The 27,385-nt window shown below is 39.7% G+C and overlaps 2 protein-coding genes across 13 annotated transcripts in view; both read left to right on the top strand.

The window, feature by feature from the left end:
- sif (still life) overlaps positions 1–27,385 on the top strand; it is a 101,891-nt gene that overhangs the window by 27,572 nt on the left and 46,934 nt on the right. For all 12 annotated transcript variants that reach the window (XM_068286599.1, XM_068286602.1, XM_068286601.1 and 9 more), the window contains 3 exons: positions 18,669–18,814; positions 19,497–19,776; positions 20,827–20,958. In XM_068286599.1, coding sequence (XP_068142700.1) covers positions 18,669–18,814; positions 19,497–19,776; positions 20,827–20,958 — 558 coding nt within the window. The remainder of the gene's footprint in view (positions 1–18,668; positions 18,815–19,496; positions 19,777–20,826; positions 20,959–27,385) is intronic.
- LOC137574327 (protein still life, isoforms C/SIF type 2-like) lies at positions 9,019–11,700 on the top strand. The gene has a single exon (XM_068286603.1). It carries the CDS (start codon positions 10,018–10,020, stop codon positions 11,560–11,562), a length of 1,545 nt encoding a protein of 514 aa, XP_068142704.1. The 5' UTR covers positions 9,019–10,017; the 3' UTR covers positions 11,563–11,700.

The following is a 27,385-nucleotide window of genomic DNA, read 5'->3' as shown; positions in this document are numbered from 1 at the left end:
GTTAGTTTATTTTCTTTGCGTATTAAATGTAATTTAAGCAAATAATAAATAGAAATTCATAAGACATTAATTAAACAACTCAACATGAAGGAAATTGAAATTTATTGCAATAATTTCAAATTTACTTTATGCAATGGGAAGAAAATAATTCCTTATTACTTATCCTAACGATTGAGAAGTCAAAGGTAATGCAGTCAAACGACTCACCGTCTTATCAATCTGCTAATTAATTATTTAGTTGCAGCGAACTTTACAAGTCTTCACCCTTTAATAACAAGTCGTCAAAGCAAAATATTTATATAGTGGCCGATAAGTGACTACCTCAGAGACTTCTTTTGTTTCTTAATAGTTTTTGCAAAGTTTTTACGTTTCTTTCATTCTATCTTTGAAGTGAACAAAAGCAATATTAAAACTTGTGCTTCAGATTCGGATTGTAACTAAGCGAGTCGTCTTTGTTAATGGCTGGACATTCTTGTTTTTAAATTTTTGAAGTCTTAAAAACTTTTCACTCTGCTAAATAAAGTCCCCACAATTTTTATTCTTTTGTTTCTACAACTGCATTGCCCATAGTCGTAGAAATGTGTTGGCCATATTGATAAGATCGTGTCTGTTAGTTTGCATTTATTTGCTGAATCAAAAAAACTATCTCTCATTGGTTAGACCTAATACACAGGCCAAGTAGACTAAGTATATTACAATTATTTTCATGTTGTTTGTCAAAATTCATCAAAGATTCATGATAAACAAATAGGTATGTATGGTCTCTGTTTATGAATGGTTTTGCTGCAGTCTATAGAAAACGTTTAAGTTCATTAAATAGCTGCCATAGGAACAGATTTTTATTAACTCGCTAGAGTAAAAATTTGAAAATCCTGCCGGACCAGACCAGACCAGACCCCAGGCCCCAGACCTCAGACTATTGAAAGTGTGACCTAGTCGCGTTACAAAGCCTACAAATTGTATACAAAAATTGTTGTGTTTTATGTCGTGTACGTACCCCCAACAGGCTACAGGCAGAGGGCTACTATGCGGGGAGGTTGGCCTTTCAATCACTTGCAGGAATAGAGAGTAAGAGCCGCATAAAAGTTCATGCCCCATGTCATCACCCCACAACGAAGCTATTACAAATTAATCCCGAAAAAAAAAAAACAGAAAGGAAAGAAAAGGCAAGAAAAAAAAAACTTTGCCTATTCAGTCTATTCTTCATTCTATTATATGTACTTACTTACTTACTACCCAACAACCAGAAAACCTAATCCCAAAGACCACAATGCCTAAGCAAAATGTCTCAAGCAGGAGCAGCAGCAGCATCAGCATAAAGAACAGGCGGCCGCCTTGGAAGCCTTCGAAAGTTGTAACAAAATAAATTATGCTTACGATTTGTAAAAGCTTTAATACGCCCCAGAGCCAAAAAGAGCCACAGAGACAGCTGCTGCTGCTGCTGCTAATGCTGTTGGTGTTGTTGTTGTTGTTGTTGCTGCTACTAACCGAAAGACAACAATGAATAAATTTAATTTTACCAGCGACCGACCTACCGCACATAACTTTAGCTACAGGCAACAATAACAACAAAAACAACAGCGACAGCAACGAGTACTACGACAACAACAGCTCAATAATGTAATGTTAGTGTTGTTGTTAGTGTTATTGTTGTTGACTAAACACCTTGGAGATTTGTGCGAGATATGGTTGAACTTCGGTGTGCCCTGTGCCCCACCATGCCAAGCCATGCCACGCACCCCATCCTAACATCTCGTGCAAAGAACGCGCCCAGGTCCACAACTGACAGAGGTGCATTATAACTGCATTTTGGTTTTTGATGACGTCGTCAATGTTGTCGCTCGCTCTCTCTCTCTTACACTATATATCCATCTCTTTTCTTCTCTTTACTTGTTTTCAAAGAGTATAAAATGACAGAAAAGCTTTTCAAAAGCCGAAAGCTTTTCACCTTAACGCCTCCTGCTGTGCTCATGTGACTAAGCCAAAGGCAAAGAGAGAGCGACAGTGGGAGAGAGAGAGGGGCAAAAGAGAGCGAACTACAACGAGAACATGAAAGCTTTTTGCTGATTTTGCTGATTACGTAAATAAAGGCGAAGCCTCCTGCGAAACGAAACAGTTATAAACAATTTTTAAACTGGAATTACGAGAGGCAAAGCCGACACATCGTACAAAGCCGATACAACACGATGCTGCACGAAGCATTGCGAAGCTTACCCGAAAGGATGTCTAAAAAAAACGACCTGCTTTCGTTTGCTGCTGCTGTACACACACACATACACAATGCTAACAACAACTTAACAACTGCTGGAATTTCTCTCGCACGCAAACACACTCACATACAGACAGAGACACAGATGCTAGCCAAATTTCGTCTCCCTCTCTCTTTGTCCCTCATCGGCTCTCTCTTTCCCGTTCGGTTGGTTCTTGGCTTGGTGTTGCATGCTTACAGGCTCCAACTTGTGAGTGGTGAAAATCAGTCACAACGGGAACGTCGTTGCGAACTGTGCGCTAGCTCGAGCTTCAATCCATAAAAGCAAAACGAAAACGAAGAAAATTTTTTGAAAAAAGCAAAGCAAAAAAAAAAAAAACAAGTACACAAATACAACAACTCCCCGCATAAAAGTAGTATCAGCATCGAAAACCAAAACTAAACCAAAGTGCGAAGAGATGATCAAAATAGAAAATATACTTCTTTTTTTTTGTGGTTGTCCTTTTTTTTTGTATTGTCAACCAACATTCAACGAAACAAAAATAAGATAAACAAAATTATGGGTGAAAGTTAAACAATGAAATATAAATAAATAGCAAAAGCAAAAAGGAAGCCAAGAGGCGCACAGAAGAGGCAAAAAAGCGAGAAAATCGAGAACAAGAAAAAGTGCGTCAGCAAAAGGCCAAGTGTTATTAGAGAGCTAAAGCTGCGGGAGTCTCGATGAGATGATGATGAGATGAGAAGCGGGCAGCGAGCGGCAAAAAGAAATCAAATTACAAAACACACACACACATACACAGCAGAGATACATATATATACACACGCACACACACACACAGACACACAAACATCGAAGAACGCCCAAAAAGAAGCGAAATATATGTCAGTAGAAGAAAAATTCCACATGACATTTCAATCGCGCGCAAAAGAAGTGTTGAAAAATGCCAAAGCCAACAAAAAAAAAAAAAAAGAAGAAAAAAAAAAAAACACGAAACGCAAGAAGCAAGCAGTCATAGGCTGAACTGGCGGGCGGGCTGCGGTAGAAAAGTGTAGCAGGGGCCCGCCAGCAGGGCGCGGGGATTTGGCAGCAGCGGCTAAGCACTTAACACACATATTTAGAAACAAAAACAAAAGAAAAAACGCTAAAACGAAAGCAAAAGAAAGAAAAAAAATGGAGAAAAACATAACCTAAACCTAAACTAAAGTCAAAAAGATACGCCTCGCCTTCATGCCAAGAAAGAACATTGTTTTTGTTTTTGTTATTGTTGTTGTTGCAAAAGAAAAGCAAAAGTTTCTGCCACTTTTTTCTTTTTTGCATGTGTGTGTGTGTGTTTGTGTGTGGCGCCCTGTGTAAGAGTTTTTGTGCCTGTTATTTCTGTTGTTTGTTTAAAGCCAATAAAATATCAACAAGCAACAACAATGATAATAATAATCATAATAATCATAGCGAGTGGCATATTGAAAGGACTAAGGCAAGGATAAGCAGCAATTCGGCCTTAGTCTTAGTGGCACTGGCAACGTCATACATGTGCAAGGATATTATCAACGTCAAGCCTGCAATCGAGAGAGAGACAGAGAGAGAGAAAGAGAGAGAGCAATTGAGAGCAAGCGAGCTAGCACGAACGAAACATATTTGGTGTGCCAGATTTATCTATATATATGTGTGTTTGTGTGTGTGTTTGTGTGCGGTGTTACAACCATTAAACGTATTTATATTTATGGGTGTGTGACCCATGTACATACATACATATGTCTGTGTGTGTGAGAGCAAAAATGCAAAAAGTTGATAAATTGATTAGAGAAACAGACAGACAACAGACAAATAAAGTAACATTTACAGAGGAACACACAGAGAACAAGAGAAAGGGAGAGATATATTTTTATATAGTCTAGATAAACCAATTTACCATATTTTTACAAACATATCTTTCTTGTCTTCTTCTGATGATGTTGATGATGATTTTGCAACCTTTTTCAGTTTTTATTAACCATAAAAACGAAAAGTTTCTCATGCTTTAAAAATGTTTGAAAGTTGAAAAACTGTTGCCTACTTTTATGGGCCATGGCATTAGAATAAAACTTGATATAAAAGATGAGATTATGATGACTATAAATTTAGTTTATAACCACATTTCATCCTGCAGATACAAGATAAAACTTTGATTAGAGAAAACTTCAACAAAAGACTAAAACTGAAACAGAGAGAAAAAAAGAGAGAGATAGAGAGAGGGAGACCATTAGGAGGTAGACAAAACAGACTTTTTAATGCAGCATTTTATTTCATAAAGGTAAATTAGTGGCATTCAACCACACACACACACACATAGATTTAATTTTCTGTTCAATATTGCAAAAAATTTTTCATTTTGCATATCAATTGATCAATTTGCAATGTAACCCTTATTCCAAATAAGTGTGTACGTATCCAGTGGCTGATAGTCTTTTTAGTTGTTTAAATCAGTCTATCCAGAACTCTGCATTCGTTCCGATATCTCAAATATCACCATCCAACCATCTAACCATCCATCATAATTACACTCTGTCTTGTTGATGTTGGTTTGTATCGTATGTTTTCAGTTTTCAAATTAGGATCTCATTAATGATGGCTTAATTTTGGCTCAATTAAGTTACCCAATTACACATTTGCTGCCTGTAATTTTACCCCACATTCGTTTCAGTTTACGAATAATTGTATGCAAGATGTGCAATTATTTCACTACCCAGACACTTAACAAAACTATCCAACTTAATTAAAAGCAGCAAGAATTTAATAAATGCAATAATGTGCCTCAATCCTAGTATTTATTTTACATTCCATTCACAAAATAATTGAAATCTAAAATCTCATTTAAAGTCTTTTACAACAACCGATAGACAATGGACATAAACATTTTGATTATTCCAGTTAACTAAATAATAAAATAATTTTCATTTGTATATTTTCCCAATTTTCCCAGCCTAGAATAGAGTTTTTAGCTATTTGAATGAAGTTAATTAAATAATTGTGAATTTCTCACATTTTTTAGGAGCGTTGAAGAATAAATCAAATCGAAATGTTTATGAAGTTGAACACTTTTCAAAAATCTAATTTTTTTTTGCAATTCACCTCCCTAAATTGTTAGGTGTAGCATACTTATATGGGCAGAAACAATATACATACATGCAACATAAATGACTGACCCAACAAATTTTCAGTTAAAGTTAATTTTTTTTCACATAGATTTCTCCTTAGACTATCCAAACAATTTTCAACTTAAACCTACAAAAAACAATGCAAAATTTTCAAACGTGTAGACAACTAAACAATTTTGTTAACAAAAACTACATCCGCTTTTGATAAGTTTTGCCTGGAATAGAGCAAAGCGGAGCAGTGAAGAAGAGGAGGGAAACAACACCAGAAAATCCAAGTTAAGTTTGACTTTGGGACAATTTACTTAAGGTATATATGTATACTTGAGACTAAATTGTAGTCGCAAATCATTGCCTACTTATCTGGAGATTTCACTTGACTACGGGGAGAGCACTTTAACTTTCACCGAGAAAAATAAAAAGAAACTCTAGGAAAAGAACTCCTAAGATAAGAAGCGGCAACAGCATTAAGTTCGGTCCTGCTGTTCTTTTTCGATCTTTTTTGTTGTTGTTGTTTTTGTTGCTTTGCAATTTACTAAACTTTTTCGCAGCAAACAATCGAAACAATATAAAAATGTCATTTAATGAAACACGCAGTGGGAGATGTGCAGATAAATAGATAGATAGCGCTGGAGAAAGGGACATGAAAGGCAGAAGAACAAAAGATGGATGGAGTGGGCAAAAGTTTTCTCTATAGAAATTAACTTTATTGGCCGAATCAAACGAAAATCGCTAAACAAATGCTTCGAGGGAAAAACCTTTACCACCAAACCAACTAGTTGAGCTTCTCTCTTTCTGCTCCCACTCAATCTCAATCACACATGGCCAAAATGTACTTTAGTGTGCGTGTGTGTGTGCGTGTATGTGGGAAACTTTAACTTATCGACGACTCTAATCTAAACGGGACAAGCTGCTGCCTGCTGCTGTTTCTCGTTTGGAGGGCAAAGGTGGAGGAAAGAACCGAAAGTTCTTGTCCTAAGACACACTAATTCGCAGCTCTGCCTCTCTCTCGCACACACATACACTCGCGCACACACACACACACACACACACACGACCGCCCACTTGAAGCCAAAAAGTAGGCTATAAAAACTATCAACACAAAACTCAAAGTTGTGGCAGAAAAGTTGTGTACAGGATTTTCTATAGAGAAGTAACAACAACAATAAGTTGGCATAAGCATAACATAAAAATAGGAAAACTTCCATTTTCCTTCCTTCCTTACTATATTTTCTTTTTTCTGTTTTTTTTTTTCTCTCATTTCTATTTTTTTTTTTTATATACATATATATTTTATTTTATTTTTTTTGAAGTTTCTCTGGATCATATAATCCTTTCACTTAACAAGCAAACTTTTTGGCAGCAGGCAGAAAAACTTTTTCGCACTCAGCTCCACCCTCCACCCCTGAGCGCTACCTTCGCCTGCTTGCCCCATGCATACATATATACACACACAACACACACCTCCTCGGCCCTCGCCTTCTTTTTCTGCTTTGCATAAACACAAACATGACCGAGTAGAAGACATGAAATTTATGCATTTGCTGCCAGGATCTCCAGCAACAAGACAAAAAAAAAAGTATTTATGTATGCTCTTATAAATATATGCACATCTACATCTCTCGCCCTCTCTCTCTCTCTCTCTCTCTTTCGCTCGCACAAGCATAGTGTGAGTGTGTGTGTAGATAGCCAAAATTTATGCTAGCAATATAACAAACAAAATATTTGTGCACAAGTCGCTACAGAAAAGTTTTTCTCTCAGTATTCTTTTTGTTTTGCTTCTTCTTGATGCAACAAAAACATTACTTTAAAAATAAATATGAAAAATTTAAAGAGAGAGCGAGAGACCAAAGAAAAGCCTACTAACCAGACAAATGTTTGTTGGTGTTGATGTTGCTGTCTGTGTATGGTGTGTGTGTGTGTGTTTGTTCTTTATATTTTCTTTTTTTCGGGTTCTGTGTGTCCTTGTTCTAATATTCAGACAAAAGGCTGGCAAAAAAGGCAAAATGAAATGAAATGAATTTGAAGGTTATTCGTCAGTTTTTGCTATTTTTCTTCTTTTTTTTTTTACACAAACAAATCCTTTAATTAGTTCAATGTTGTTATTTTTTTACCTAAAAGTTTTTATGATTTTTACAAAGCCGCACACAAACATAATTAAACAAATCCTGGTTAACGAGAGTTTTTTTTCCTTAAGTAAAGCAAGCTAAAGCTTAAATGAAACCTTTATTAAATTTAATCCGACTTGATATGAAGAGATTTTTCAAGCCATTAGAGCCATTTAAACTTTTTGTATTGTCGACAGCGGCAAGAAGTTGAGTGAACTCGGTTTAACGAAAAAGAGGCTCTTTCGAACGTTTGAATTTTGGATTCTTATAGAATAGATTTTCTAGTTGTAGACTATATATTTTTCAGTTTATAGACAAATTTAAAACAACAATTTGGTTAGATACAGTCGAAAAAAAGATTTGAAATTCCTCTCTTACATAAGTAGAAAACTTTAGTTGGAAACTTTTTTCCTTAACATCTGAAATGTTAATATTCTGGACATTTCTCTAGCAATTTCTAAGTTAAGTAGAGTTCAAGTGTCTAAGAAGTTTCTCACTTTTGTTTTGCACAACTTTTCCGACTCTCTAATTGGCTTCATCAGATAGAATGCTCTTTTTGCCCGAAAAAGTAGGCAATGCAAAAGCCACAGACATCTTGTCAACCGCTAAGGTTAGGTTTACATAATTTGCTTCAAAACGTAGGCAACTAAGAACCAAAAACTTTGAGTTTACACGGTTTTATATAATTCAGTGAAATCGACTATAAATGAATACAAAAACGGATACAATGAAATTAATAACGATAACCCCGTAACATTTTGACCCTCATTGCTGCTACTCCGACACTAATTGAGAAAAAATATATAAATTATGATTGGAATTAGTTCAATTAATTAAAATGCTTTCACAGATGGCTAAATTTTGATATGACTTCGGTTGATGTAACTGTTTGAATCTGCTCTGCTTCAATGCTTTTGCTTTTGCGATGCACAATTCAAAGAGTCGAAACACTCTCGTCGACCGACTGCCATAGAATACAGTCAGAAATTATATATAAATAAATACACACACACACAAACACATACATAAACATGTACACAGGGAGTAAGAGAATTCATTTTGTCGCTCGCAACAAGTACAAAAAAAAAAAATAATTAATTATAGATAAATGGTGGTCGTCATCGACGTCGTGTGTATGTCTGTGCGTGTGTGTGTCCGACTGCCTGCCTGAATGTCCGTGCAAGTGTGTGTGAATGTTGGCCAAAATAATAAATGACTAGGCCCAAAAACAAACGGCAAACACGGCAAACCGAAACCAAAACCAAACACTAAATACAAAATACACAAAATGAGCTTTTAGTTTAATTAATCAAATGAATATTAAACACAACCGAAAAGTGCATAAATAAATTAAATACAAAACCGACGAAAAACGCAAAAACAAACAAAAAATCAACCAAATAACAAAAAGAAAGACCGAAAAAAAAGCCAATGCATGGCAATAAAAAGAAACGACGAGAATTATAGGAAGCCGCAATTTGAACCAGTTCATTGGAGGAGTTTAGAGGAGAAGACAAAGGCAACGCCCCTTGGTGTAATTAGTAGAACCAGTTGCTGCCGCTGTTCCAGTAATTCATTCTGGCCGCCCAACATTTTAGCAACGAGCGCGAACTTTGCGTACCACCACCAACTAACCCGACCACCACCACCACCACCGCTACCACCACTACCAACAACAACAACAATATCAACAATAATAACAACAACAACGAGGCAGCATCAGGCAGCATCAGAACAGCAGTCACTGGTAGTCATAGTGGAGGCGGCGGAGGAGGAGGAGACGCTAGCGGCGGCGGCGGAGGTGGTGGTGGTGGTGTTTCTTGTGCCGCAGGAAGCGGAGGAGGAGTCGGAGGCGGAAGTGTTGCTCCAAGTGCTGGCAGTGGAGGTCCCGGCAGCGACAGTGATCCCAAAAAAACCTTCTCCTTGCATTGCTGTTGCGTGATTGTTGATATTACGCCCGTCTGCCAGCCAGGACGACTGACATCAGCAACAACGGCCTCGGGAAGGGATGGCTCTACAGGAGGAGGAGGGAGTGGTGGGGGCAGTGGCGCTGGGGGTATTAGCCTCGGTGAAAATGTCTCACAGTTAGCCAGTCAATTGTTTCGTTTTGGTAGCAAAAAACGTGGCAGCGGTGTTTGCATATGCAATGCCCAATGTCGCCTTCAATCTCTGGGCGAAGGACCTCTGGGACCTACCATTAAAACCCATCATGGTTCCCTCGATCGTTTGCTACAACAACAACAACAACAACAACAGCAGCAACACCATCAGAAACCCCCAGCACCACTTCCTCCACCTCCACCACCAGCACTTTCGTCATCATCGCAACCCTTGCAAAATGTTACCTCTGAGCGTTCCATTAGCTGGGTGGTCGATGGCGGTGGTGCTGGTGCCTTACTCACTGCCTCCTCTGATGAGAGTGATGAGAAAAAGAAAAAGATCTCAGAGAAGCAACCACCCACTGCCAAAGAAGAATTCGATCGTGGAGTTGAGGTCGAGAAATTCTATCATCAAATAAACGGAGATATATTTGAAATCACCCGTCGGGTGAGAGCCCGCGATGAAGAAACCATGGAACAACGATGTATACGCCGCAAACAGCAACAGCATCAGCACCAACAACAACAGCAACAGCCGCGGGCTCCTCAATTGCCGCCACGTCGACAAAAAAGTGCCGAAGAGGTTGCCTCCGTGCCAAAGAGCGCCTTGCGTCAAGCACCCGAACAATTAGAATGGTTCGATCGCAAGGCCCAGCAACGTCATTCGGCTAGATCAGCCGAGGGCGGACAGGTCAGAGAAGAGACCATGGAATGGCTAAAGCTACAAAGCAACGCTGCGGCACCCGTTCCACGCACCTCATCAGGTCCCAGCGAGATAACGGTAATGAAGGATGAGCTACCCGAATGGTTACTTGAGCATTTGCCCAAGAAGAGAGAGCAAAAGCGGGAGGCCACCAGCTCAGCGTATGCCAAGGCTTTATCTGAGCTGTTGAAGAAACCATTATCGCGACAAAGTTCGGGTCCCTGTGAGTTCTCCCTGCTGAAAACCGACATTGTCGAATGGTTAACAAAAATGCAAATAAGTGGCCAAGCACAAAAGTCATCAACGTCCAGGCGCTCGCATCATCGTCGTAATGGAAGCTCTGGCGGTGGTGGTGAGGCATTTAGATCCAATTCACAAGAGGAACAACAGATTACCTCCTCGTATCATCGCAAAAGACATTCCCTTGGCCACAGTGGTGAGGAGGAAGTGCAGCAACAACAACAACATCTGCAGCAGACAGTCGATTGGATAGCCTATCCGCTGAATAAACTGCAATCGTTGGGCAAACAGCCTCTACCGCCGACTAACGTGCCCAGCGGTTATGCTGTGCCTCGTTCCAGAGAACGAAAATTGCGTCATTCGGCCAGTGAAGTGGTCACTGGAGGCACTGGGGTATCCTCGCAAACCGTTCAACCCTCCATGCAACCCAATCTCGAAAGACTTTATGCGAAACCGCATAAAGAACGCTATCAATATGTGGCCAAGAAGGATCATGTCTCATCCAAGCGGGAACGTTCGCGGCGCCATCAAACGCAAAGATCGGCCACTGTCTCCGACATGTCAGTGGATCGTCGCGGTGGCCATCACAAGCGTAAATCCTCGAGTGCTGAGCGAGCTCCCCGTTCACCATCGCCCACACCCTGCACCGATCCATCTTGCCCACTAATGCCCATATGCACGGATCCGCATTGTAGGTACCAAGAGTGCCAGGCGACAACCTCGTCCATTTCATCAGTAAATTTGCAGCGGCATCAACAATTGGCCCAAGTCCAGCTGCATGCCGTGCCTGCTCATTTAGTTGGCTCCTCGGAAGCACCAACAACGCCCTCAACAACAGCAACGCCACCGCCACCGCCTCCCCAAGCAACAGTAATAGCTGCAGCAGCTGCATCATCATCAGCAGCTCCACCTCCGGAACGACGCCGTTTGGTCATTTGCCATGAATGTCGGTCGTGTGCACCGCTGTTGGCTTGCCAGAATCGTAAATGTCTCAATGCCGCCAAATGTAATTCACTGCCACGCTGTGCCGCTGATTTTAATCGCCTTCGAACTCAGTTGGCTCAGCCCCCCTGACTTTAGATGACATTGAGCCGGCGCCATTGGATATTGAAATGCAACCGCTGCCCTCACCGCCACCGATGCGTCACCATCAACAGCATCAGCAGCAACAACAGCAGCAACTGCATCATCAGCATCATCATCGCAGTAATTCACAGCCAAATACTTTACAAAGAGGCGACTCAAATGCCTCATCGACAGCCTGGTTAGAGCCACATACAGCTCTGGTCCAGCAGCAGCAACAGCAGTTGCCCCTACCCACATATGTCGTCCATCATTCCAATGGTAATGGTAAACTTATGAAATCAGCTTCAGCTGCCTCATTAAATTCCCGCCGACGTCGTCATAAAACCGTGCACTTTGGTGAGAACCTACTTAGAGAGGTTTGCCAGAATCGAAAATTGATTAAAGAGGAAAGCCATGCCCCACCATCCGGTTCAGCCCCGATGAAGGCCAACATACAAATGTTGTACAATTTCGTTGAGGGTGTCCTCAGTGCCTGGGTCGATGATGATGAGGATCAAGTGCGTTCCGGTGCCGAATCGGAACCGGAACATGGTGTTGTCGCCCTACAGCCGATCCACCGTTGCAATCGTTTGCGTTATCAATGCATTCGTCGCATTGTCGAGGAAGCAGCCGATCTACAGGGTACACTCAAGCTGGGTAACTCACGCTATCGTCATAGACATTGGCGTAGTACGGCCAAACAGTGCAACGAAATGTTCCTTCGCAAGGTACAGTAGAAAATAATGAAACAAATTTCGTAAGACACATATATCGAGAAATCTAACATTACTTTAAGTACAAAACGTTATTCATTATCTTAAGAAGATGGATACCAACATGTTTAGCACACACTTTTATTTACCCTAATAGCCTTTAAGAAGTGTTTATGTGTGTTAAAGGCCAGATCGTGTCGTGTTTATGGCAATAGGGAAGGGGATGTCATTAATCAACATGACAAGCCGGATTGATATGGCCATGTCCATCAAACAGGATGTCTGTCTGTCTGTCTGTCTAACTGTATGTCTGTTGCAATGTAAACGTTGCCATAATCCTGCCCTGGTCTCAGTATCTAACTTAATCGTTTTAATACCAATTCCCTTCAAACTCACACACATACATTGACACAAATTAAAGACAAAATCTTTACCCATATAAACATTGATCCAAGACTATTAATTAATATGCAGCTATCGTAACGAGCTTCAGTCAGCCATTCAAGCTTAGTCATTTGAATATCTCTTACCACCTCCCAGTCCACCCCTTTCTCTTGTCCTTTATCTTCATCTCTTTCGCCCTGAATGAAATCTCATTTGAATGCCAATCAGTGAGCTGAAATCTTGACCATGTTGTATGGTGTTTTTTTTTTTTTTTCCTTTTTCTTCCTTTACTTTAGTTACTACGCATTGCATTGATTGAAGTATGTGTTTAGTATTTTACATAGTTACGTTCAAGTAGCACCCGTACTCTCCTTACCCTCACCAATCCCTTTCCCACTCAGTCACTCAGATTCGCATAGAATTTCTATTTCAGGGATTTAGCTGGAATACAAATAGCCTTTATCACTTTGAAAACATTTGATTCATGCGAATACCAATCAATGCTATTCATTACAGCCAAAAAAAGAAAAAAAGAACATAGTACAGAAGAAAAGAGAGAAACTAAATACAAGTAGTAAATGAAAATGCCACGCCCCTTGCGCCTTTCGCCTTTATCCATGTCATAGTATCTATTCTCTCTCCCTCTCTTTCTCTCTCTCTCTGTATGCCGTCTGTCTGTCTGTCTTTGTGTGTGTGTTAAGAGCTTTTCGTTTGGTGGGGCGGCTAATGCTTTAATTTATTGCCCTCTTTGTGGCAATGGCAAGGAGTAAGCAGCAGCCAGTGGCAAGTAGCAGTATTCAACTAAAGTAGCAGCAGCAGCATCAGTTCGAGCGTGAAAAAGGCTCCTCCTGTTTTTGGCTTTGATCAACGTTTTGTTAGGCAACCAAAATGAATTTGTTGCGACAATACACTTAAGTCAAAAAGACAGGCCAGACACATAGACCCAAAGACAGACACCAAATACACACACACACACACACACACACACACACACACAGATACAGACACAGACACTGAGACGCACACAGAGATACAAATAGAAAGAGAGACTATGATGGCAAGTGCCAAAGTGAGTAGAGGAAAAGTAGGTAAAGTAAGTACTTACACGACACTCTGTTGTCAGACAATTTTCACTCATTTCCTGCAATAATAAAAAAAAAAAAGGAGCAAAAAAAAAAAAAAAGTTCAAAGTACATGACGCAAAAAGAGACATACAAAAAGCAAAAAAAAGGAACAAAAATAGATGGAATGGGTGGCAAAAAAAAAAATATAAAAGAAAAACACAAGAAACCGTGTCAATTTCTTTTCGCTTGAGAAATGTAACGCACATTCCCAATTCCCAATCCATTGCATTTGCCAGTTCAGTGATTAATGAGACAAAAACTAACCTTTCAAAGATAATCTCATGTCTGAATGAACGACTTCTTTCGTCAATTTTACGCCACAATGCTACCAAATACTTGACTATACATATGTGAAAATTGTTATATCATGATCCAGATAGCTTAGATTATGATACAATATGATACAATTTATCTAATCAAACTCTTCGTGTTCTATTCAAACTCAGCTGTCCTTTTTAACTGGTATGAAGAATTTATTAATGTCAATCTAAAGATAATTCGGATAAACAAATTATCGCAAAAGTCTGAGAATATCTCAACTGTAATAGACTCCAAATTCATTTCAACTCGATAGATAGTCTTTATTATTGAAGGAATAACATTTTACCATCCTTTAACTTTGACAAAGTTTGAGTGACTAAACATTTTCCTAGTTAATTTTGATTGATCTCTTCCTACTCCCCATTCTGTTACATTGTCATTGCCTCGCTTTTATACCCAATTAAGTTAGCCTAGAAATATTTAATCAACGTTTTGTCTACTTCTTTTAATGGCTCACGTGCCAGACAAGGTTACAGGTCGTTTACTTACTCATCTGCCTGGCTGCCTGCCTAGCATTCAAGCCCAATGCCAATCGCATCCCCAGCCCCAATCCCTATCCAATCTACAAACATATGTAGGAATATTGTAATTTTTTTTCTCGTGTTTTTTTTTTTTTTTTGCTTTTTTTTGACAGCAACAGAAGAAAAATGAAAAGATTTCAGCCAGACATACACCCTACGACTACCTCCTACACATCAGTTCACCTACTTGGTAGCTCCCCTTCATCTAAGATGTGGATGGAGGGATGTGTATATTGTAGATGGGGTGCCAATGGCAGTGCCAATGACATTTACTCACATTTGACATTCAAAAGTCATTGATAATTATATGGATGAAACGTGAACGACAGCCGCATCGAGGGATCACAATCAATTCTTGATTAGAAATCGCAGTCAGCACCTGGTTTTGGTTGTTGGTAGCGCGAAACAGGAGATGTAGGAGGCACATATGTGTATGTGTGAGCGTGTGTGTGTGTCTGGGGCGTAAATTGAATTTTGATTTTGCACTGATGCTGAGATATGGCATATTAGGCCCCAAAGTAATCAGGGACAACGAACAGAACTGAACAGAACAGAACAGAACAGGACGGTTAAAGCTAGAGAGAAGAGCCAACAAGAGAGGAGGCAGTTCTCTGCCAGGCATTTAATCTTTTGTGTGATTGTTTGGGCTCTGTGTGTGCGTGTTTTGGGTTGCCCATTTAGGCTTACGATGAGAAGGCATTCGTGCGTGCCGCACTCACCCATTCTTCCTTCGCCCACGACCCCACTCCACACTCCATGTATGTGTGTATGTGCTTGGAGCAGTGGACTAACATTTCGAATCTCATTGTCAGCCTGATGAAATTCACTAACAACAACAACAACAACAACAATCACTTTACAGACTATTCACCTCTCTAGGTCTCCCACTCTCTCTCTCCCGCTCTCTGTATCTGCTTGGATGGCATCAATTAAAAATTCATGAATCATTTGGCAAACCTTTCTCCTATCCAGCCTCGACTGCTCACAAGCCAATCTCTCTCTTTATATCTATGCTTTTCGGACTCCCCCATTGGGATGTGTATTGTGTAGTGTTTGTTGTGTGTGTGTGTCATTCAAAACACATTCTAAATTCACAGTAATCTGTTGTCCAAAAAAAAAAAAAAAGGTACATAAATCCCATTCTATGGTTCGGCTCCCTCTTGGTTCTCCTTAAAAGGGTCTTAAGGCATACCTCAGTCTAGGGAAAGAAAGAAAAAAAAATGAAATCAAGTTAATTGTATTAAAATCTGAAATCCAACCGGCCTTGTCCAGTCCATTCTCTGTCTTGGTAGAAGGTACAATGACCCAACGCTTAAGCACAAAATGCAAAGAGTGAATCCTTTTGAATGACTTATTCGCTTAAGTGGTTACACATCATTTTGTGCCCACTTTTAGTTACCCATTCAGATGAAAATGAAAATTTATTATACAAACATTGGTCTAATGCATTAAGTTCCCCAACAATGTATTTCAACCTAAATCATTTTTAAGCAAAACTTATTCTTCGCATCGACAAGGTGTAATTAACTTAATACAAATTGTATAAATCACCATTTTTTTTACAGAAATAACCTTTACATTTAAATAAAACAACTTGACTGACTCTTATAGCCTTTATAGTTAAAGACTTGATAACTAGTTGGTGATTAAACCGATTATGGAACAATGACTTACATTTAAACTTTTTTCTTTGCCTTTACTGAGGTTCTAAACTATTTACATATATCCAAGTAAATCTATTCATAGATTTCTATTATATAAGGCTATCTGCTGTTAGTAACCCAATCGCTTCCAACTGGATTCATTCATTTGAATTAACTCAATCCATTAATCAACTCATTTCCTCGCAGTTTATGCTACACCATTTGCAACTAATTTTCACATTCTTTTTCCATTTGATTTTTTTCTTTAAAGAGACTAAATTTGGTTTTCTCATCAATTTCTTTTTGCCTGCTTGTTTAATAGGGTTGTGAGGGAATCTTTTCTTCATTTTGTTCACTATTGGTCCGAACCAAAAAAAAAAAAAAAAAAAAAAAAAACATTTCTGGGTCACTTTTGAGTTTAAATCAAATGCAACACTTCTCTCACTCGTTCTTTCTCACTCTCTGTCTACTCAATCCTCAATACTCATTCCCATTTCAATCGCCATCGCCATCGTCCATTTCCATCCTCGTTTTCCTCTCTGCCACTACACTCGTCACCTTATACCAATTTCAAACATTTTCACCATCCTGCCTGAAACATACAGTTCAACAGTTCCGCTCGACAGCTTCCGCTTGGCTTGATGATTTCATGGAAAACTTCATTGAGCAAGCGGAAACTATTTCATTTGGTCAGAGCAGAAAAGCAACAGAGTGTGAGAGACGAGTGTAGAGCGAGAATGGGTGAGGGAGGCAAGTTGCTCCTCCGAGTGTTTTTGAAGTTTTCAATATTTCCTTGGCAAAAAAATATATGTATATGTACATATATAGAATTTATCTATATGTATGTATGTATATATTATATATGTATATACCTATATAAATCGAAGAACAAAAATCGAACCATATTAAAGTGACACCCACAGAGATGTGAAATGCGAAAGATGCAAAATGCCTTTGATCCTGGCTTTTCAAGGAGAGGAAAGATGCTACAGTTCAGGCTGTGCTTCATCCTTGTTGGGGTTATTTGCATGCCTTCGATTAATACAAAATTTGATTAAACTTGGTCGATTGGTGGGTTAAGCACACAGACGCACATACCGACACACACATCGACCCCAAACGACTGGCAAAAAGACGTCGCGAAATTGAGTGGGCAAGAGAAACAGCAGAGGGATGTAGAATGGGAGGAGGAAGAATATGTCCGCCCACCCGTTGGGGCCAAGAGCAAATAAATAACTTGTAAAACCTGCATATGAGCAAGAAATGTTTGAAAATTTGCCAAAATGAATGGGACCAAGGGACAGAAGAGCAAAGTGGGACAGCGAGTGGCAAGAAGGTAGGGCGGGTGACAAGGAAGCAGGGAGCATTGGTGATGGAAGAGAAGGTTACATGGAAACGTATAAACACATTGTAAATTGATTTCCTTGGGAACTCAAATAAAAATGGCGTACGAACGGAACGAACCAAACGAATGAAATGAATGAATGAATGGGCAAACCAATTTTTATTGCCACGCGGGACACGTAGCTATGGGGGCTGGAGTCCCCCGAGTTTCTTCCTACCTCCCACAATCGGGTGGTGGGGCAACCCTCCTTCATTGCTTTTCCTGCTCCTGCTGCTGCTTTTGCTTCTTCTCCACCCAATCTTGTCTCTTTTCCTGTTTCAAAAGCAAAAATTGTGAGGGCAAAAGGAAGGAAGTAACAGCCAAGGCAGGACAGCAGCAGGATAGGACAGCAGGAGTATGGCAAGGCAGGGCAGGGCAGGACAGGACAGGACAAGCTGAGGCTGGAGCAGAAGCAGAAGCAGGACGTTGCCGGCTTCTTGATGAAATAACATAGCCAAGTAACAGTTTGCCTTTCCCTTTTTGCTGTCTCCTTCGTCTGTCAATTGTTGTCCATTCTACTCTATCGCCACCATCATCTCTCACTCCTACCCAGGCATCTCAGTCCGCCTGTCTATCGGTCCGTCCGTACGTCTAACTGTCCATCCCGTCCATTCGTTTCGTTCGTTCTCATTGGCAACTTTAACTAAAAATGCAGGCGACGGCTAGTAGAGTACAAGAAGAAGAGAAGACAAATTGCTTTATCGACGACATACGTAACAAATGTTGCTGTCGGCCAGTGACAACAACAACATCCCGAACAACATGGACGACGACAACAACAACAAGAAAGGGAAAGAAAGGGAGGGCAGGGAGAAAGAGAGAGAGAGACAGAGATTGAGAGGGAGGGCACCAGCAACCATTATTGGTTTCAAATGGCTTCTGCCTGCTAATTATGACTTAATTATTTCAATTATTTTCTTTCCCCTGCCATCCAGACATAGCCAGCCAGCCAGCCAGCAATTCATCTATCCAACCATCCAACCATTCAATTTTTATTGATTTTTCTTTCTTCTTATTTTTTGTAGATTTCTGATGATGATCGAATGAGCCTCACAACTGCCGTTTCGGATGAAGATGATGGCGAAAGTGTCATGGCGTCACCATATAAAGCAAAGGCCACTGGCACAGCTGCATCCTCCTTCAATTGCACTGGAGCTGTACGTAAAGCTGGGTGAGTACACACTCTACGTTGTCTCTTTCTTTCCTTCTGTACAACAGCAGCAGAGTTGGTTTAAATTTATTGCCAAGATGTAATCTGGCCAGCTTGTTGTTATGGCCATAAGGGCGGGGTGTGGTGGTAGTAAGATAGGGAAAAGGAAAGGGTAGGGAAGGGTAGGGTTTGGTTGGCTTGATGGGAAGATAGATAATTGAGCTCGGTCGAAAGCAAAATCCCCCTGAGGCAGGCAAGTCCGTGCTGATTTTCACTCACGTCCAACAAGTCATCATAAATAACTGGCAAACACCATGGCGGAATATCATTTACAGTGATTAAGGTGGGCCAACAGCATTATCATTATGACATTATGTGAGAGAAGAGTGGGAGAGAAGGGAAGAGTTAGAGCGCATTGATTAAGTTAAGTCTCGATTAGCTAAAAAGATGAACCAAATTTTAAGCTATTCATACATATACAAGTAACTTAAAGCAATGTTGATCAGAGATTTTAAGGATGAATGTGATGGTAGATTGTTTTTTTTACATCAAAGATTTTAAAATACAGAAATAAGTATAAGAGAATAGATGATAATAACGTGAGTATTCCCATTTGGTTACACTCGTTTCATCTTCATCTTAATGATATTCTATTTCATTTCGTTTTTCTCTTTTTCTGATTCCACTCATTTTTCCATGGCAGTTTTCTATCGGTAAAGAAATGGTTACTACGCAAAAAGCATCAAATCGAACTGGCACGCAAACGAGGCTGGAAAGGCTATTGGGTATGCCTAAAGGGCACCACATTGCTCTTCTATCCATGCGATTCCCGCGAGGGACGAAGTGTGGAGGCAGCACCGAAGCATTTAATTATTGTGGACGGTGCAATTATGCAGCCCATACCCGAGCATCCAAAGCGTGACTATATCTTTTGCCTGAGTACGGCATTTGGTGATGCCTATCTCTTCCAGGCGCCCTGTCAGGTAAGTACGACTAAGATTGGGGTTGTGGCTACAGAGAGAAGAGCAGGCGATATATTCATAGGTGGTGGGAATAGTTTGTGACGTTTGTTACCTTGAGGCCAGGACTAAACTCATACAAACCCAAGCACTTACACACACACACACACACACACAGACAATTGTAATGAAGAGATGATGAAGGGAAGTCCTTCAAGCATAAGACGAAAAAGAGGAAACTATAAAAGCTTGGCCTTCGCCTGGCCTGGCCTGGCCTGGTCTGACTTGTCTTGGCTTGGTGAGTCGTGGCTTGGACTTGGCTTGGATGATTCCATAGAAAAGACATCACAAAATTTGTTTGCACAAGGATACGATGTACGTATGTGCTTGGCGCTTGCCGCTTGATGCTGGTGTTGAGTTCACCGCTCGCGGGCTTTCAACAACGGACCTTACTGCAAAATGTATGACGAGGACATGGACGAGGACGACGATGACGACGAACAGGACGAGGTGTCATTTGACACGCACACATACACACAAAAACACACATCATACATATAAACATAGCACCGCAAAAGGCTTAAATGCAAATCGTAAGCGTAAGGCTTAAAGTGTGATTGAGGTTGGTTTGAGTTGGCGTTTGGGAGTGGCAAAAAGGAAGGCGAGAAGGAGGAAGAGGTGAGGCAGCATTGAGGCTGCCAACTGGCAGATTGCCTTGAACAGCAGCTGCAAAGTCCTTGTGCCTAAACTGTTACATGTCTCAAAGGCATACGTCCTCATCTGCTCATCTCTGCTTCCTCCGCCTCCTCCTCCTTCTCCTCCTCCTAATACTCGACGCCAGGTTGTCAGCTTGCCAACTCGCCCTGGCTACCTCAGTGATTTGTCATTAAATTTGCATAACTGATACCAACAACGACGACAACGTTAAGGACGACGTCGACGACGTTGGCGATGACGATGACGATGACGATGAATACGAGCGACTGACTAGTAGTTCGACATTTGGCTTTGGGGAGCCACGTCTGCAATTTGTTACAATGTTTCTACATTTGCCTCACTCTCTTTCGCCTGCAGGTGGAGCTCGAGAATTGGGTGAATAGTATTCATAGCGCCTGTGCTGCTGCCTTTGCACGTCATCGCGGTAAAACCGGCACATTGCATCTACTTCAGGAGGAGATCTTTCGTTTGGAAAAGGCCATTGAATCGGTAAGTGAAACAGAATTTCCAAACCATCCTTTAAAATCTGAAAATTTCCAAAGTATTCGTTGTGGTCAAAGTGTATACCACGAAAATGTTTCTACACTTGAACACTATAAGTACCTACAAATGTGCGTGCGTGTATATGTGTGTGTGTGTGTGTCTGCATCCTGCCAGGATGTAATACGAATGTGAAAATTCTAGTTGGCTTTGCACTTTGAGGTCCTTTGCATTGCCAGTTGAGTTCTTCTTCTTGGCTTGTGGTTTCTACTGGAGTAGAAAATTGCTTGCCTGCTTTGCTTAAGAGTGTTGAGAGAGTGACTAGTTTCGGTCGTCGTCGTCGTTGGTCCTGGTGGTAAAATGAAGAAACAAGTGGCCAAGATATGTAAACGAATTGTGTGTGCACAACGGCAAGCAGAAAGTGGTTGAAATTAACTTCAACTTCAAGCTGTATATATTTGCACCAACTAAAGCCAAAAACTATGCAACAAGAGCAAAAAACAAAATAATCTTTAAATCTCTAAATATTTAATGCCTAGACACAATTCAAATTTATGGATTGTTTTTGAAAATTTGGTTTCCTAAAACATCTTAAAATGTAAACTTCACTAAGGCTGGGTATTCTGACTAAAAATTTCTACTAACAATATAAACAAATTTTTCTCTACAACTTGGACAACTTTTTGAATGAATTGTTAGAGTAAATCTATTGATATTTTTTTAAAAACACATTAATATTACTTAGTTATTGATTTTCTAGAAATTGTGAAATATTTGCAAATGACATTTTAAAGTAAAATATAATATTGGTTAAACAGTTGAATGGAATACCCCCATGGGGTTCTAATAGTTATAGAGAAATGTTCTTATATATTTGTAATTGAAATTGCTGCTTTTGCTGGTATCATTCATAAACTTAATAATAATACAAATGAAATACTATTTCTGACACAAGACGATATAGTGAGACATAGAGAGAGAGAGGGAGTCTCCCTTAGCCTGACTAGGGAAAAGCAAAGTCAAGTTCTTAAGTTGCTCTGAACACAACAATCGCATTTCGTATTTCACATTTCAAGCCAATTTCTTTCACTCACTCAGACTTGAGTTTGGTCCCCAAAGATTTATGCTCTGCTCGAGAAAATGTTGTCGATTTTGGTTTTGTTCCTTTTCTTTCCTTCCTTGGGCTCTCTTATTGTTCTGCTCCGCTCTGTTCTGTTTGTTGCCCCAAACTATTTATGTATTTTTGCTTTCAAATCAATTCCCCATCAATTTCGCGATGGCATAAAATTTGTTGCACTGCAATTTATTTGCACAGAAATTGGAAGAAGAGAAAACTTTTGCAAAAACAAAACGCGAAGACATTGCCGCGACCCAACAGCAGTTCAGAGTTAGCAAAAAAAAAAATAGAAAAAGAAAAAAAACAAACAGAAAGAGAGAGGAATGGAGTGACAGAATGAAATGGAGTCGTGGTTGGCTAAAATGGGGTTGTATAGAGGGAGTAGTGGAGATGGGTGGCAAGCAAATAGAATTGAACTGAAGCTGAAACTAACAAGAAACTGCACTTGGCTCCCAGGCCGCACGATAAATGCCATGGATAAACTTGAGGCTGAGTGGTTGCAGTTGCAAGAAGCACACAAATATACAAAAACAGAAGACAGAAAAAAAACGTATATAAAAATTATACGAACAAAAACACAAAAAAAAAAAAAAAAAAAAAACTTTATTTGTTTATTTATTTTCCATCATGTCATTTTCAGTTGCCGCGCCCCCTGCGCGAGTAATCGTACTCCTACTTTGAATGCTCTTGGCTCTTCCATGAATATCATTCCCAAAGACAATTATGTTGTCTGTATGTCTGTCTGTCTCTCGGTTTGTTCTGGCCATGGCTAAGGACTTCTGTTGGCCTGATTCATTCGTCTCTGTCTCTGTGTCGTTCTCTCTTTCTCTCTCCCGCGCGCACTCCCTTGGCCTGAGTTTTCTTCTTTTATTTGTTTTTTTTTTTCTCATTCTTTTTTTTTTTTGTAATTTAGTTTTTTCTCATTTGCTGCAAGAGTTGAAGTTTGATCTACTCCTCGCCCACAGTTCTGCATCTCCCAGTTTCAACTCTCGCTCCTGTCCCTTTGGATAAACCATAATTACTTCCTTGAATGCTGCTGCCTCTGTGTTTTCTTCTTCGTGTCCTTTTTGGTTTTGTCTTTTCTTTTATTTTTTTTTTTCTTGCAACTTCCTTTTTTGTCGTTGTTGTTGTTGCATTCCTTGTTTACTTTACTTTTGCATTGAGCGGAAGTCCGAGATTGCCATAAGTGGGTGCTTTGCATCAACAACAACAACAACAACAACGACGGCAGCAAAAAATAATAGTAAAAGAAACTTGTTAGATGAATATTAATTAAATGAGCTAAAGGAGTACCCCAACTTGGCCATCTTTCCCAGCCTGGCCACAGTTTAAATGCATTTCCCAAGGTTTTTCCTCTTTTTTTTTTTTTTGTAATTAATTTGCTAGAAAAATGTGAAAAAAGGAAGTGGAAATGTCATAGTAAGGGCAACCATTCATTCAATTAGTTTACCCACAATTGCTTGAGTTTATGCCACAAAGCTAAGAAAGTGAATAGAAACAACTTGACATAGACTTGAATTTCTTTAGTTTAATCTTATCTTTATATGGGACATATTAAAAGGATTCATTGAGAATATCATAAAGTTTGTAATGCAAAGTATTGAAAGTATTTATATCTTAATCAAGCTAAATCCAAAAAAGGAGATGAGCTCTATTGAATTTATAAGAAGGATTAGTTCTCTAAGATACGAAAGTCATCTTCATCTTAAGGACTTTGAAAATCAAATAGTGCGTCGTTTACTCAAAGGAGCACTTTAGCATGAACTCTTATAGGATATCCCACCTCAAAAGTAAGGCAATTTGATTTGATTAATAACAAACTAAGGTAACACAGTGAATTGGCCCATTCATTGCAATTATCGCACAATATGAAAACGAAACTCCATTTTTATTTTCCTATGGTGCATATCAGAATTTGTTGTTATCCTTCTTTCTTTTGTCCTGTTGCTGTCTGTATGATTTTCTGCAAGCTTGATGCTTAAGTTGATATATCTCGCTTTTTGTGGGTTTGGAGGTGTCGCCTTTTAGTCAACACGCAGCTTCACGGTTTTATGACCATGTGTGGGGCGTGGCTAGGCATCCATCCACTGGCTGGCTGCCTCCATTGACATCCACCACACTTCTCCACCTTCGTTTTGCTTACTTTGTGTGTGTTTTTGTTTCTTCTTTGGGTCTTCTGAAAAGAGCAACAGTGTTGTTTTGTCTTTGCCTCTTTCTATCTTTCCACATTGTATGAGCTGCTGTTTGCCTACTGCTGCTGCTGCTGCTTCTTCCACTTTTTTATAGCTGTCACCTTTCGGAAATAATCATATATGTGTCACTGGGCGTGGCAAAATGGGGATGGATGGATGGTTGGCTAAGGGAGAGTTGCTGCTAAGAGAGGTTGTAGATGTATGTAGATGGTAAGGGGTCGTCGTCACTTCGCTTCGTTTGCTTTAGCCTTTCTAGTTTTTGCTGCTATCTATTTTTCTTTTCGCATAAAGCACTCACACACACACACACACACACTCGCACAGCAACTCACACACAATGGCGAGCCGTAAAAAAATATATAGTAGTAGGTAGGTAGCTTGGTTTTTCGTACGCTCTGGTTTTTACGCTCTAATTACGACCCGCACCCACCTCACACTGCCCTCACCCATCAGCCATCACCCAGCGCCCATCTATTCTCCACCTGCTTCGTGTGCAATTGCCATGGCGGCGGCGGCCCCAGCATCAGCCTCCTCCATCTAAACAAGGCTCACTTGCCTGCTGCTTTCAATTTGCAATGGCTGCTGTCATTTCAGCTCAATAGCAGCTCCATTCCATCTCCATCTGTTCCCCCCCAAACTGCTCTAAACCTCTCATCAACCAGATCTCTATCCAACAACTCCACATTCTATATACATATATGTACATATACATATATATATACCTACATAAAACTACATGATGTATATATATTTATTTTTATACTTTTTGTTGTTTTTATTTGTTGTTTAAATCGTTGTTTGGTTTAAAAACTTTTTGCTGCGGTTCACATATTCTTCTCCTACTCTTTGTTGTTGTTTCTTTGATTGCCATCGATTTGAATTAATTGCTCTAATTAAATGAATGCATCATTTGTCAACTTATTTAATGCAATTTAAACAAGTTTTTAATTGTTTTAGCAAGAAAACAATAAAAATGACACAAAACATTTACAACAATTTAATGCAAATTGCAATATTAGGCTGTCCATGTGCAACCAGCCTAAAGGCTCCACTTCAATACGTTATCCTCTACTCTAGCAGTATCCTAATAGATGGCCTTAAAGTTAAGAAATGGCATATTTTGCATTTCATTGCATACTTTCGGAAAGTTTATTTGTGCTAAGTCTTAATTGCTTAGCCCAGGCGATCTATTTAGTGGTAATGTTGATACGTGTTGCCAATATAATGGTCTACTAAATGCTTCTGGATTGAATTCCCTATTGATTTTGTAGTCTCAACTGAACTTTTTCTATGCATCACTGGAGGCAATCGCTATGATCTGATCTGTGGTGTGGTAATTAATCACGCTTTAACTGTCGTTTCATATTGTGAGCTTTAGTTACATCTGCATCGTCAACATCAGTATCTCTTGCCCCACATAACAATGCTTGCAACTCGAGACCGAGACTTGCAGAAGCAGCAACTTCAGTCCAGGGGACCGAACTGTGGCTCCATACGAAGTGGTACAAGCATATACTCGTACTTACAATTAATTTTACAATAATTAAGCCTGAAATTCAACCTCAGCTACGTTCCTACTGCCACACACACATTTTCTCACTCAATGTGTACACATTTGCACAGAGGTAAAATATGGTGTGTGTGTGTGTGTGTGTGTGTCTGTGTGTGTATCTGTAACGAAATTCCATGAGAAAACAAAAAGAAAATGTAGGGAGAAACCAGAGGGAGAAGAAGAAATAAGTAAACCACGTCAAGCAGCCGCAGCAACATCCGCATCAGCAGCTGGCAAACCAAACTCCAAGCCGAAAACCCACAATATAATGAAATGCATATTTAGTTAACTTTAAGTTAAACTTAATTAGTGAGTTGATATCCAAAAAACTTTAACTAAAACAGACCAAGTGTGAGAGCGAGCTCTCTACTACAGGGATGAAACAATGGAAGCCAACTTCCTGCCTTAGATCCGTCCATCTTCACAACGCTAGCAACCAGTCAGCCCATCCAGCCATCATCATCTTCCTCTTCCTCCCTGCAGCTGACCCATAGCACATGCATCGAAAAGTTTAGTTTCTATATATACATATATTTCCACTTTTATATAGGTACGTACATATATATATCTTTTCTTTCATATATTTTTTTTTTTTTTTTTTTGCAGTTAGCCAAACTCTTGTGAATTTTTTTTTTTTGTTTGATTAATTTTTACTTCTCTTTTCTTCAACTTTTTTTTATCCTATAATCATAGACCTTTTTGGGAATATAGGCAATAAAGGCAAAGCTATAGACAGCTAGTCAGATAGATAGATTAATTAAAGTAGAGATAAAAAGATAGAGAGAGCAAAGAGATATGTAGGTATGTAAATGTAGAAGCAGAGTAGTCAAAACTTCGAAAAGATATTGAACAGATGTGATGTGGCATATGTGACCAATAAAGGGTATCTAAATGTCGTAGCTTCCCAACGCCTGAAATGTAGTACTTTCTGATAAATTTTTCTCTATTCTGTTTTGCTTTGTTTAATGAAACCATAAAGTTTATAATTACCATAAAATTCACTTGTCGTGGGTGAACAAAAAAAACCAAAAAATTTTGCTTGGTCTGGGCATGGGTGTGGCCAAACGCCCATTTGCCTTAACCCGAAAACAAAATTTATGGCAAGAAATATGAGCAAAAGAGTTTCCCTAACAGTCACACACACACATGAGCTTGTGCGTATGTGCGAGTATGCATATGTGTTCGGCTGTATGTGTGTGTGTAAGAGTTGACCTCCTCTTGGTCCTAGTTCTGGGTTATGGCTCTGATTCTGGTCAAGCTTTGTTTTTGGTCAAACGTGCGAATATTTTTGCAACTTTTGGTTTTTGGTTCTTTTTTAGTTTTTTTTTTTTTTTTTTTGTTTTTGGTTTCCAAGTTGCACAGGAAATGGCCCTGGCATATGGTGTAAGGCGGAGGCAGAGACCAAAAACCCGGTAACACTTTGCCCTCCTTCCTTTTCCTCTACCTCTGCTTATTTTTTTTTTCTTTTTTTTTTTTGGGTTTTTGTTTTGTTTTCTGTGGGCACAAAATATGCTTTATGGCATAGGCCTTGTTGTTGCCCGACACTGAGAGAGGGAGAGTTACAGAGGATGGTCA

The sequence above is a fragment of the Drosophila tropicalis genome, unplaced genomic scaffold (genome assembly GCF_018151085.1).
Source record: "Drosophila tropicalis isolate 14030-0801.00 unplaced genomic scaffold, ASM1815108v1 contig_443, whole genome shotgun sequence".
Classification (NCBI taxonomy): Eukaryota; Metazoa; Arthropoda; class Insecta; order Diptera; family Drosophilidae; genus Drosophila; species Drosophila tropicalis.
This window is presented reverse-complemented; position numbering and strand designations above follow the sequence as displayed.